The following is a 13,691-nucleotide window of genomic DNA, read 5'->3' on the forward strand; positions in this document are numbered from 1 at the left end:
AAAATACCTGCTAGATTAATACAGCTATAAACTAAGCCATTCATTCTCCCATTTCCTTCTGTCCCCTGTTGGCAGTTTGAACTAATTAAAATTAAGGTCACCAATCCAATTCAATCAAATGTGGAACACTTGTCACAGCATCTACTATACCTGGATATCTTGTTCAATGTGTGATCCAATCTAGATCCAGAGAATCTGCCACAGAATGCATATGTGTATTAATATCTGCATTTTAGCCCCCACTTTGAGCCCTATTTTAGGGTATTTGTGAAGCTTATAGCTCACAATATAACAAACTAAAAATAAAATGAAATAGCAAGTAGGCTTTCAGAAAGAAAGGAAAAAAAAAAAACAAATTCCCAAAAGTCAGTACTGAGATGTTTTTAGAAAGTGGGTAAAGAGGATAATACTCAGTTTCCTGAAATGGTAATCATACATCCTGGGTGTGATCACTGAGATGGCCCTATCACACACCCCTACTTCTCTAACCACTGTTTTTTTTTTTTATTAATTTAAATTAACAGGTGCTTTTCATGACATCCGCATGGGATGTACATTCCTGTGCTCTACTCTGGATGTAATCATTAATTCATTAGTTTTTCATCCTGGAGAACAAAAGCTCCAACAGAACATCACATGGACTGGTCAAGATGGTGGGAAAAAGAAGAAATCCACAGGTAGCGGTGCGTATCCCTTATGCCACTCAATACTCCATCATCTAGAATATGATAGCAACTTTCATTTGTATCCATTGATTATCTGTTCATTACATGGCATGTGACAAACCAAAATATAGTCAAGAAAGAAACAAATGACAGGAGAGATGTTGCTTGAATGATGAGTTTATTCATCTTTACTTAAAGCAAGGGATTTCATCAGCTTATTCAGTGCCATGATTCACAACAACTAGTCTGAGGACAAAGAAAAAGAATCAGATTTTAAATCTTTCTTTGAACATAAAGATCAGAAGACAAGGGTCAAACTACTTTAAGTACCTGCTTTGGGTAGAAAAATGTGTAGAGCCTGGAGTCTTAGAATCAGAATCCTTGCAACCAGAATGTGAAGTCTTACTCTCTGCAACTTTGTGTGTCAGAAGAGGGAACTGAGAGTTTGCCAACATACCACTTACGCAACTATCTAGAAGGCAGTATTGAATAGTTTAGCCGACTAGTTCTCTCAATACCTATATGACCAATAGGGTTCCATCTTATCCTGTAAAGTCTCAGAAGATGATATACTCCAAGGATTTGCATCTGTGTTCTTTTAGTTGTTTTTGGATTGCAACTTCCCTCAGCCTCAGCCTCAGAAAACATATGCAGTATGAGTAGTTCTGGGAGCTGCAGCCCACCAACATCTGAGTTAGCTGCTCAAGATGCTTGAGTGGAGACTAAATTCCCAGATCTTCTTACATACTTACTTGATCCTCTTATCATTAGTCTTGAGATGAAACGTATTTTGTAGAGTCTTAAAAAGGTGTTTAAGAGCTACATTTCTTTTTTAATGGAGATCTCTGGGAAAGTATCATATCTGTTTCAGTGTACAGTTCTTTATCACATTACTGTGACTTTTAAATAAGAGGAAGGAGGAGAAAAAACATTTCTTATTACATTATTACTGATATGAGAAAAGGGCAGCATACATTTTAACCAGCCATGTTTCAAATAAGCCATTGTGTTCAAAGTGCTCTGATCAATTTAATATTCTGTTCTATAACTTGTTGGCTGCTTCATTACCCTTCTGGTTTCCAGCCTTGAATGTGTCAAGATGGGGAAGTGAATTTAAATGTCAAAAAGGTCAAATTAGTAAAAGTGGAGAGCTATTTTGTATATTGATCACAACACCTACTTTTCTCTTGTCTAAAATTGTTTTAACAAGCAACCCCTGAAAATGTGTTCTGGTAGCATAGTTACAATGAGAGAGAGAGAAAAGTACAGCAGGGCAACTTCTAGATCAAATCTGGTTGCTGTTTTATAGTAGTTATTGTGAGCATATTATTTGGTGCTTTCAAAGAATATGAGCTATGATTTATTCCCATATTTATACATTGTACAAGAAGGCATCTACGTTTGCAAACAAGGCCTGACATTTTTATATGGTCATATCCATTGCCCTATGGCTACAAGCAGAGAAAATATATTTTGAATTATATTATACACCAAATCATGGTCTTGGGGATCCTGGTCACACCAGGTCTGCTAGTCTTTTAGGCATGAATGGAAAGCCACTCTCAGAACCTATTACCAGCACAGATGTCTATGCAGCTGTAGCAAAAAATGGTTAGGTGTGATGGCTGTACAAAATGGCCTGATCAAGTAAATAAATATATTCTATCCTGTTTTCTTTCTTCCTGACTTTCAGTAATCCTACTCAAAAGTTGCATGTCCTGGCAGAGGTTTTGAGAGCACTCTCTGAAGTTCTTTGGATGGTTGCATATGACATGCTCTGAGTCCTGCAGATAAAGCTTTGGCTCTAGACTAAGGCAGTCCAGTTTAGGGCTGAAAACAACTTGATTTATTTGTCCCACAGATTAAAAGAGGACTCGTTCAAGTAACTTAGTCCAACTCATGGACTCGATCCAGGAAGGAAACATTTCCCTCCAAATGTTTTGGACTAGTGCTCCCACTATCCATTACCATTGCTCATGTTGAGTGGGTCTGATGGGAGTTGTTGGCCAAACAATCTGGTAGGACAGGGACCTATGTTTGATCATGATTTCCTTTCCCTGTTCATCAAGAATCAAAATAAAAGTGTCTTTGCTAAAGTAGGCCAGGATCATCATTTATCTGTCTGTGGCCAACTTGTTCTCTGTGTCAGTTTATATACATGATAGAAAAGTGTATATATGCACATTTGTAGTTAGTATAAAGTATAAATGCACATTTGTACTTTGAAGAGTCTGGGTCTTGCTCTCACAAAGGAGAATGATCCCATGCCCAAAGGAGAATGTTGCATCTAGGTGAGCCAGCATAGATTTGAGTGTGATTTGAGTGTTGGATTATGACTCTGGAGACCAGGATTCTGTTTGGCCATGGAAACCCACTTGGTGAGTTTGGGCAAGTCACACTCTTTCTGCCTCAGAGAAAGGCAAGGACAAATTCTGAACAAATTCTGCCAAGAAAACCTATGAAGGGTACACCTTAGGGCGGGTTACACACCACCATTAAAGTAGGCGCAGAGCGTGTACTAGGGTTAGGGAGATGCGGTGCTTCCGCACCTCCCTAACCCTAATACGCGCTCTGCGCATAAAAAATAACAGCGGCCGTTCCAGACGGCCACCGCCATGAGGACGTCACGGTCGCGCCGCCTCTATACGGGGCGGCGCGGACGTGACGTCCTCGCTCTGCGCCAGGGCGCCTAGTGCGCCCTTAGCACGGACCAGGAAGGAGCTCCATTTCAGTTTGCGGCGCCGTTTTGCATCAAACTGAAATGGAGCTCCTTCCTGGTCCGTGCTAAGGGCGCACTAGGCGCCCTGGCGCAGAGCGAGGACGTCACGTCCGCGCCGCCCCGTATAGAGGCGGCGCGCCCGTGCGTCCTCATGGCGGTGGCCGTCTGGAACGGCCGCTGTTCCTTTTTCTGCGCAGAGCGCGTATTAGGGTTAGGAGGCTGCCGAGCACCGCATCTCCCCTAACCAAAGGGGCGGGTACAGCCCGCCCCAAATGGGTGGTCTGTAACCCGCCTAGGTTCACTGTAAGTCAGCAATGACTTGAAGGCACACACTAACAACAAGGCACCTAGGAATTAGGAACTATGGGTTCATATATGCAATCCCAATTTGTCCCTGGGATGTGAATGTCTCAGTTGTGTGAGATCTCATCTGATAATATATGTCTCCCAGGTGGCTTTCCCGAGTAACCATCTGTATCCAAAATGGAAACTGAAGATTATATTCTCTCTCTCTTAGAGACACAAAACAGGTGGATGGGACATCATCCCCTGGTGAAGTGTTTATTTTGGATGCTAATTGGAGGCCTCTGATGTGAGCTGTGAGTTCATCCTCTGGGTGAATCCCTTGCTTTGGGTGGTCAGCTAATTATAGTTATGCCAGGCTTCTAAAAACCTCACTGTCTGGGGTCCAAGTAAGTATTTTTTTTACCCCTAGTCTTTATTGACATTTGACCTGAGTAAAAGAGAGTGATTATGCCATAAACTGCTTATAGCTAACATTATTAAGTGATTGTAGTAATTTTTAAAAATAACATCAAAATATATGCAGGTGAGAATTGCTATAACTAGAACCTGGAAAGAAACAGTTTCAATTATTATAACATAATATAGCCTGCATGCGTGTGATATTGTCACTGAGGCATCCCTCCCCCTTTTATTCCTTCAGATGAGAATAATAAATTGACTGTGCTATTTTATGCTGATGACTTAGTTTTAAACAGAGCAAGCTTAAAGGATATTTGTTAGTCTGGGGCAGCTTTGCAAAGAAGAAAATCTATCCATTTATTACACAAAGTCTAAAGTGAAGGTTTTAGGGAATAACTCCCATCACCACAAACAAACTATTTAGCTCAAGAGAGGGAAACATCTGGCCTCCAAAGCTAACACAGCCCTCCAGTGGCCAAAATCCTGTTTCTGGAAAGCCTAGAGAAAGCCAGCCCCATCTACCTTTGGAATTTCCCCCTCATCCATTTCTTCCACTTCTACTGAAAAAGCAAGTGGTGGGATGTAATCCCCATGTTGTTTACAATCACTAAAAAGCATACTTATTTTATTGCTGGTCTTAACATTTTAGCACTTTTTATTAGCTAATGTCATAGTGGCCTCACTATACTGGTGACATCCATTTTTACAGGTCTAAAATGGTTCAAATGTAGATTGGGCTTTAACATTATGTAGATAAATTCCATTATGAAAAGAGCCGGCATGATGTAGTGGTTTGGGTAGTGGACTAGGATCCAGGAGACCAGAGTTCAAATCCCCACTCAGCCAAGGAAACCCACTGAGTGGCCTTGGGCAAGTCACAGTCTCTCAGCCTCTGAGTATGGCAAAGGCAATAAAAAACCAATTACTAGACACACACACACACACACATCTAAACCAAACAAACAGACTATGTTGACATTGTTGGGTGAGGTAGTATTTATGTATATTTTTTCCTTTTATGTTGTTTTATGAAAATAAAGCTTTGTTTTCTGTATGCTAGTAAAAAAAATAAATGAAAAACATCTTGATAGAAATATTCTGTGATAAGGTTGCCTTAGGTGCCCCATAACTTGGGAATTACTTGAAGGCACACAACAACAAAAATCCCATTGATCCAATGGTCTACCCTAGTTACAATGAAAAACAGGATTTGGGTCTTTGTCCTGAACACAGCCCTGCTATCATTGGTAAAAGTTTGCCATGTAGTGTTTCACGTTTTACAACAGAAAAGTAATCTATTTTAAAATAGTGTCCATGGTTCTTATATAAGGAAGAAAGCATCCTTCACACAGTTAGAGGTATTTAGCATTTTATTCTGTTCACATATTCCTTTATTTTATTTTTTAAAAAATAGAATCTAAAGTCATATAAACTAGTGCTTATTCACACAACCAAGTTATAGCAATGTGATTCCATTTCACTGTCATGGCTGCAGCATCCTATGGAATTCTGGGAATTGTAGTTTGGGGAGGCACTAGAGGAGCTCTCTGCACAAGAATTCTAAGTACCCATCCTGAACTGTAAATTCCAGGATCCCATAGGATGTTGCCAGGGCAATTAAAGTGGAATACAGCACTATAATTGTGTAGCCTGAAAGGGCCTCCGGAGTCTGCCAAACCCTCATTCAAATTAAGCCCTGTTCAGTGAAGTGTCTCTTTGATTTGATAGAAAATGTAATTGAAATGTATTTTGTTCTATTTTTTTATTATTATTATTATTTTAAAAATGGTTTGTGTATGAATGAACATAAATCATAATGAGAAATATTAATGATGGGATTTTAGAAATTGGATTTTTGTGTTTTGGGTAGTCACACTCAGGAAGAAGATGCCAAGAAGTTGAATGAATCCACTGTGAATGAGAAGAAGCAGTACACTGTTTGTGCCCCTGCTGATTGGCTGTTTTTAGTCCAAATTTGATTGAAACAGCAAACCAATAAACATATACATACTCCACTTTTTTATATCTGCAAATCTACAGTGATAGAGGACAGGGTTGTTTGAAGATAACACTCTATGGTGAAATGCAAATGTGTGTCCCTTCACTAACTCAAAGTATATATTTTGGTTAGATTCATTACAATGTATTACTTTTGCACTAGGGAAAAATATTTGGCACTTTTAGTGAAATTTAACTGATGTGGCTGGCTCCTGTGTGTTTTACCGTTGCCAAAAGACTTGTACTTCAAGGCTGTGAAGACAAAAAAATCATCAACTGGTCACAAAATCTCACTGCTTTAGTCACACATTAGCATGTATGTTACAAATGTCGACATCAAGAAAATGTTTCTGGAAATGTGGTCAGACTTGCTCCCATTTATATGCTATGTACTCCCTTCTTTTTATTTTTATTTTACTGTCCCTTTCCTCATTTTCACATTTCTTTGTAATCATGCTTTTTAAAAAAATCAATAAAGTATCTTTACCAAAAAGTCAAGGACCATATCATTTAAGTCTAAATATATATATATATGTATACACACACACACACACACACACACACACACAGAGCTCCATGAGCTAGAGAGTCCCCAAAGTTCCTCTCCCCTTTTCTGGCAATAAAAATATAATTGGGAGGCAACCCAAGCTCTCATGCCGTCTGAAGCAGGGAGTAAAGGACCACCTACAACACTGCACACCCACAGAATGTTATACACCAGCAAAGTACAGAATAGAGGCATTCTTTCCTATATGAAAAAAGAGTCAAATGGATAGTCTCTCTGTGTGTGTGATATGCTTTGAAATGTATAAGTGAGGACATGTGGGAAAGCAACCTATAATCTGCTGCCCCTTGAGATAGGAAGAACACTCTTCTTTCTGACCCCTTTCCATCTTGCCTCTCCACTCCAAGCCAGCTGAGTCTGGAATAAGGTAGCTGCCTAAATTAACAGAGCATTCCCACCGCCCTGGAGGTGGGACTGGCCGCACATAAAAGTCCCTAGGCAGAGGGGAAGGGAAGCAAGCACCAGCAGGGATGGGACCTTTTCTGTGGGATGGAGGAGAGAGATCAAGGAGTGCTGTAAGGCAAAGGAGAGAGGTATGGTGGGAACAGAAAATGGAAGAAAGAAGGAGGAAGAGGAAAGGGAAACGGGAGAGGCACAAGCAGCAAGGAAGACAGGGAGGCAAGTGGAGGAAGCATTCATTCTTCAGCTGAAGAAAGTCTCTCTCCATCTCTTAACTGGAATTAGGCCCAACTCTTATGAGTTTATTGCCAGTGGTGACTGGGGCTCTCCTGCCATCTGAGGTGGGACCTAGAGATCTGCTGCGAATTCCCTTGGAGTCCATTGGAGGTCTTTAAACAGAGGCTGGATGGCCATCTGTTGGGGATGCTTTATGAGTTCCTGCATGGCAGGGGGCTTGACTGGATGGCCCTTGGGGTTCCTTCCAACTCTAGGATACTATGATTCTAGAGGATTCTACTCTGTTTTTGCTCGCTCTCATCCCCACCTTACCTCCCTCTAAAGTGAGCCAGGTGCTAACATCCATCCCCCTCCCCAACACACTACTGCCCCCTTTCCCCTTTGGTCGATCCCTTCTTGCCTTCATTTTGCACGTTGTCCCACTAGGGCTGCCTCCTCCTCCCCCTCCTCCTCCTCCTCTTCTTCCATTCCCTCTTGCCTTGCCCCCTCCTGCCTCTGCCTCCCTCCCCTAAAGCTTGCCAGCTGAGCTGGACCCCTAACTCTGCCCGATGGAGAGGCAGCCTCTGCCCAACCCTGCGCTTCCGACACATTGCGCCGAAAAGTCCAGGAGCTGCAGTGGGATGCAGTGCTGGAGGCTGGGGGGTTTGGGAGCCGAAGAGCTGCGGAAGAAAGGCTTGGCTTCCAAATAATAATAATAATGATAATGATAATGATAAAAAGGAGGGAAGAGTTTTGAGGTGCCTTGCTGACTTTCCTCCTCCAAACACCCCGTCTCTTCTCATTCCATCCTTTGGACTCTGTGTCGTCCCCCATCCCAGCCCCCTTGGATGTCAACTCCAAGGCCACCAGAGAGAGAAGGGCAGCTGCGCAAAGCCCGGAGAGGCTCCCAGCCGGGAAGGGAAGGGGGAGGCAGCTCGGGCATGAGGGAGGGAGGGAGGGAGGGAGGGGGGTCTCCTTTAGCGCAGGAGGGTCGCCCAGGGGACGGGGGCAGCGCTGCGGATGCCACTGGTTCTGCAGGTGGGCTCCGAGCCAAGGAGCCAAGCCCTCCCGAGGAGGCAAAGAACTCCCGCGGGGTCCCAGGCGCCAAGAGGGGCTCTGGGAAGGAGGACCTCCTGCTCCAGGACCCCGCCGCCCGCCTTTCCCAGCTAAGCCCAGGGGCCACTGCGACACCAATCTCACCCCCTCCCATATATATATATATATATATATATATATATATATATATGAGAAAGAGAGGGGAGGTAAGGAAATATTGTCCCCCCGGTGTCTTTCTTTCTTTTTGTCCTTCCTTCCTTGCTTGCTTCCTCTCTCTCTCTTCCTTCCTTTTCCTTCCTTCCTTCCTCTCTCTCTTCCTTTGTTTCTTTCCTTCCTCTCTCCCTTCATTCCTTTTCCTTCCTTCCCTTCCTTCCTCTCTTCCTTTTTTCTTCCTCCCTCCCTCCTTCATCCTCCTCTCCCTTCCTTCCTTGTCTTCCTTCCTCTCTCTCTCCTTCCCTTCTTCCTCCCTTCCTTTCCCAAGTGTAACAAAAAGGGGGAGGGCAGGAAGCCCTATCGCCGTTTGGTTGACACCTCTCTCTCTCTCTCTTCTCCCCCCCCCCTCTCTCTCTCTGTTTCCCCATCTAGAAAGAGCAGATGGAACAGAGAAGCCGGCTCTCCTCCTCTGGAGCAAGAAGGGACCTCCTCCTCCTCCCCCTCCCCCTCTTCCTCCTCCTCCTCCTCCTCCCTCCTCCTCCTCTCCCTCTTCAGCTGAACCGCTGCCATCCATGAAGCCTGGCTCTGGCCCTCCACAGCAGGAAAAGCCGGGGAGGAAAAGAAAGAAGGACGGGAAGAAAGAAAGAAAAGGGAAACAGACTCCCCAGGGACCAAATCCCAGGCGAGGCGAGGCGAGGCGAGGCGAGGACGCAGCCTGGCGACCATCAGGGAGAGAGAGGGCAGCTTTGAAAGGGGGAAAATGGCGCGCCCTACGTAGAGTTCCCTCCGAAAGCTAGGCTCCGGAGAGCGGGACCCTCAGGCCAGCGGGTTCCCCCGGGACCTCTTTGCCCTCTTTGCTCCTGGCTTGCGGCGGCGAGGAGAGCCCTCCATCCTCCCGGCGATGCCCAACTTTCCCCGCTCGGAAGGCCGTCCTGAGAGGGGCTTCTGGGGCAGCCCCCCTCCCTCCGAGCCCCGGAGTCCTGGAGCCTGGGACCGGGCTTGACTTCGCCTTCTTCCCCGGGATCGGGGCCACTGCGGCTGGCTGCCCTCCGCCGAGAGACAGCGGGAAGCGCCCGGAGCAGCTCTTGGCCAGAAGAGGCTGCGAAGAGCAGAAGGGGCGAGAGGGCGGGAGGGAGCCAAGGAGAGCCATGGCCAGAGGCGCCGGGCGGCGGGGCCAGGCAACGGGTTGCCGCGCCGTTGGCTAGGCTGGGCGTCCTTCCTTTCAGCACCAGGTGGACTGGACAGCGCCCAGGAGCCCCGCCGAGCCTTGGCTGGGGCCGGAGGGGAGGCCGGCAAGGTCAGTCCGGAGGCCGAGCCATGCCCCGGGGGCCTCCCCTCCCTTCCTCTTCCTCCTCCTCCTCCTCCTCCTCTTCCTTCATCCCCGCCGCTCTCCGGCTGCTCCTGCCGATGCCTAGCCTGTTCCTCCCGCCGCCTTAAAGAGAGAGACAGAGAAAGAGACTTGGCTTTTCTTGGGGGGAAGGAAGGGGAAAAGGGGGAAAGGAGGGGGGTCCTCTCTGCATGGAGGGGATGAAGGGGGGATCTCCAACTTTCCCCCTCCCTCCTTCACCAGAGGATGATGATCGAGGAGCCCGGAGGGGGAAAGAGGGCTGAGAGAGAGGGGCCCCTCACCTCCACCCCCATCTCCCACCTCCTTTACATCTCAACCCTTCCTCTTTAGCCAAAGCCACCTTTCGCTTTTTCCCCCTTCTCTCTCTACCCCCCTCTTCCCCCAGCCATTCCGTCCTCCTTCCTTCTCCTCCTTTTCTCCCCTCCTTTTGCTGGTATTTTTCTTTTCCCCTTTCCCTCCTCCTCCTCCTCTTCCTCCTCTTCTCTGCGCCTGGAGATGCTCCGGACCTCCCTTGCCTGGGCTCGGGCTTGAGAGGGCCACCTCTCCATCTATATCTATATCTATATTTGCCTCTCCCCCCCCCCCCCTCTCTCTCTCTCTCTCTCTTCTCCCTTCTCTCCTCTGGCCTTGCCCTTGATTCGCGGCGTGTTTGGGGGGGCTCCAGCAGCTCGGGGATGACTGGCTGGGCGTCAAGATGCTGCTCTGGATCCTCTTGCTGGAGACCTCGCTTTGCCTGGCCGCCGGGAATGTGACGGGGGACGTCTGCAAGGAGAAGCTGTGCTCCTGCAGCGAGGTGGAGGGCGACCTGCACGTCGACTGCGAGCGCAAGGGCTTCACCAGCCTGCAGCGCTTCTCGGCCCCGACCTCCCAGTTCTACCACCTCTTCCTCCACGGCAACTCCCTCACGCGCCTCTTCCCCAACGAGTTCGCCAACTTCTACAATGCCGTCAGCCTCCACATGGAGAACAACGGCCTCCACGAGATCGTGCCGGGGGCTTTCCTGGGGCTCCAGCTGGTGAAGCGCCTCCACCTCAACAACAACAAGATCAAGTCCTTCCGCAAGCAGACCTTCCTGGGGCTCGACGACTTGGAGTACCTCCAGGCCGACTTCAACCTCCTGAGGGACATCGACCCGGGGGCCTTTCGGGACTTGAACAAGCTGGAGGTGTTGATCCTGAATGACAACCTCATCAGCGTCCTGCCAGCCAACGTGTTCCAGTACGTGCCCATCACCCACCTGGACCTGAGGGGCAATCGCCTCAAGACCTTGCCTTACGAGGACGTGCTGGAGCAGATCCCGGGGATCGCTGAGATCCTGCTGGAGGACAACCCTTGGGACTGCACCTGCGACCTGCTGTCCCTGAAGGAATGGCTGGAGAACATACCCAAGAACGCCCTCATTGGACGCGTGGTCTGCGAAGCCCCCACCAGGTTGCAAGGCAAGGATCTGAACGAGACCACGGAGCAAGAGCTCTGCAGGAAGAGCCGTGTGGACTCCAGTTTAGCTGCGCCCCCAGCTGAGGAAGAAACGTGTGATCCAGGGCCCATACCAACCCCTTTTAAGGTCCACAAGGAAGACCCTGCCACCCCTGGGTCTGCTCCTCATGGGGGCACTAAGATCCCAGTTAACTGGCAGATCAAGACCAGACCGACTGTGGCTGGCTCAGCATTCAATGCCAAAGGCAAGTCCTCCACCAGCACACCTTGCCCTGCCACCTGCACCTGCCACCAAATTCCTGGAGGATTCAAGGTGAACTGCAACGAAGGCAACATCAGCAGCCTGGTGGATCTGAAGCCCAAGCCATCCAATGTCCACGAGCTGTTCTTGAGAGGCAACAAGATTCACACCATTCGGAAGTCACATTTTGTGGATTACCGGAAACTAAACCTTTTGGACTTGGGCAACAACAACATTGCTACCATGGAGAACAACACCTTCAAGAACCTTTTGGAGCTAGTGTGGCTTTACATGGACAATAACTACTTGGACATCCTGTCTCGGGAGAAGTTCAATGGCCTGCAGAACCTTGAATACTTAAACATGGAATTTAATGTCATCCAGTTGATCATGCCAGGGACATTTAATGCTATGCCCAAGCTGAGAGTCCTCATCTTGAATAACAACCTTCTGAGGTCTCTCCCTGTTGATGTCTTTGCTGGGGTCTCTCTATCTAAACTCAGCATCCACAACAATTATTTCCTCTACCTGCCAGTGGCAGGTGTCCTGGACCAGCTCACTTCCATCACCCAAATAGACCTGCATGACAACCCATGGGACTGTAAGTGCCCCATTGTTCCTTTCAAACAGTGGGTGGAGATGCTGAGGCCCAAGGTAATGATGAGTGATCTGAGATGTGAGACACCAGAAGAATTCTTCAAAGAGGATTTTGAATCCCTCTCCAATGAGGCCATTTGCCCTCAACTCAAGGTCTTGCCCACCTTGACTTCTACCCATAAGAACAGCACTGGCTTGGCCGAGACTGGGACTCACTCCAACTCCTACCTAGAGACCAGCAGAGTCTCCATCTCGGTGCTGGTGCCTGGCCTTTTGTTAGTCTTTGTCACCTCTGCCTTCACAGTGGTTGGCATGCTGGTCTTCATCTTGAGGAACCGGAAGCGCTCCAAGAGGAGGGATGCCAACTCTTCTGCCTCTGAGATCAACTCCTTACAGACAGTCTGCGATTCCTCCTACTGGCATAATGGACCCTACAATACAGATGGAGCCCATAGGGTGTATGACTGTGGCTCTCACTCTCTATCAGACTGAGACACAAGAGTGGGAAAGTACAAAAATTAAAAAAAGAAATTCAAATCATATATGGGCAATCAGTTCACTTCAGCAGCTAGCAACCTCAATTTCCCTCCAGTGGTTCAAGAGCTCCTTTCCTGTGATCTGTGCATTGCTGTCTCGTCCGTTGGTGTGAATGGACCACAACAAGGGATGAGGCTTAGCCTGCCTAAAGCTACCTTCTGGTGACAAACACCCAGACCACTCACCAAACTGAAGACAAAGTTTGAGTGGAGCCTTGCCTTTTTTTTTCTCACCACCCCTCTTTCTTCCTAATCCCATCATGAGGCTTTGCTTGGTGTAACTGTGCATAGCTAACTGAAAAGAAGGAAGGAATTACCAAGGAGCCAAGGGTGGCTCAACATGGAGGCAAGACACACAGAGAGAAAACACTCTCTCATGGATGATCTACAATGGCCAAGTGGATTTAGTGGCTCTGTGTGCGATGGGGAGGGGGAGACTCTCACTAGTGCCCTCTCCATTGTGGACAAAGCAGGAGTGTCCAGTTGCACGAAGGCATGAATGTATTGTAAATAAGTAACTCTGATCTAGAACAAACCAACCAACCCAAGTTGCTGCATGGTTCGCATGGATACAAACCACCCAGGGACGCTACAGCCCCAAATGGAAGCAGCGTCCAGTTCACCTCGTCCTCCCTCTTACCTGATAAGTTCCATCGTATCAAACTTTCTATATACAAAATACAGTATAATAAGAATAAAAAAGTGCCATTTCGCCATTATTTTTGTGTGATTGCTAGGCAGTAGAGATCGTCCTTTTACTGTGAAACAAACAAGGAAAAATGTTAAGATTTTATTTAAGACATGTTTGCATGGCTATACTTCTCATTGGTTCAGGTTTTGCATTTGGGGTGGGGGAAGATTACTTTGGGGGGCAAATTTTCTCTCTGTTGGGGGAGGGAGAAGGGGGCCAGTTTGCTTCTGGTTATTTTTGAGTTGACATTTCAAATAATGCCTTTCCATCTGAATGTAAAACAAACAAACAAGAAAAAAAATCCCACAGCCGGGTGATAAATATGTTAAAATATTGGGATTTTTTTTTAAAAAAGAAAGAAAGAA

The 13,691-nt window shown here is 47.0% G+C and overlaps 1 protein-coding gene across 1 annotated transcript; it reads left to right on the forward strand.

Moving 5' to 3' along the window:
- Positions 1–10,413: 10,413 nt before the first annotated feature.
- Positions 10,414–13,483, forward strand: SLITRK1 (SLIT and NTRK like family member 1). The gene has a single exon (XM_089511176.1). The coding sequence runs from the start codon at positions 10,519–10,521 to the stop codon at positions 12,589–12,591; it is 2,073 nt and encodes a 690-aa protein (XP_089367302.1). The 5' UTR covers positions 10,414–10,518; the 3' UTR covers positions 12,592–13,483.
- The last annotated feature ends 208 nt before the right edge of the window (positions 13,484–13,691 follow it).

Source organism: Sceloporus occidentalis, unplaced genomic scaffold, assembly GCF_023333645.1.
Source record: "Sceloporus occidentalis isolate IW3139 unplaced genomic scaffold, rSceOcc1.0.p SCAF_2, whole genome shotgun sequence".
Taxonomy (NCBI): Eukaryota; Metazoa; Chordata; class Lepidosauria; order Squamata; family Phrynosomatidae; genus Sceloporus; species Sceloporus occidentalis.

What these genes read in the sequence shown, in the direction of transcription:
- SLITRK1 (XM_089511176.1), top strand. Translation starts at nt 10,519, where the DNA reads ATGCTGCTCTGGATCCTCTTGCTGGAGACCTCGCTTTGCCTGGCCGCC.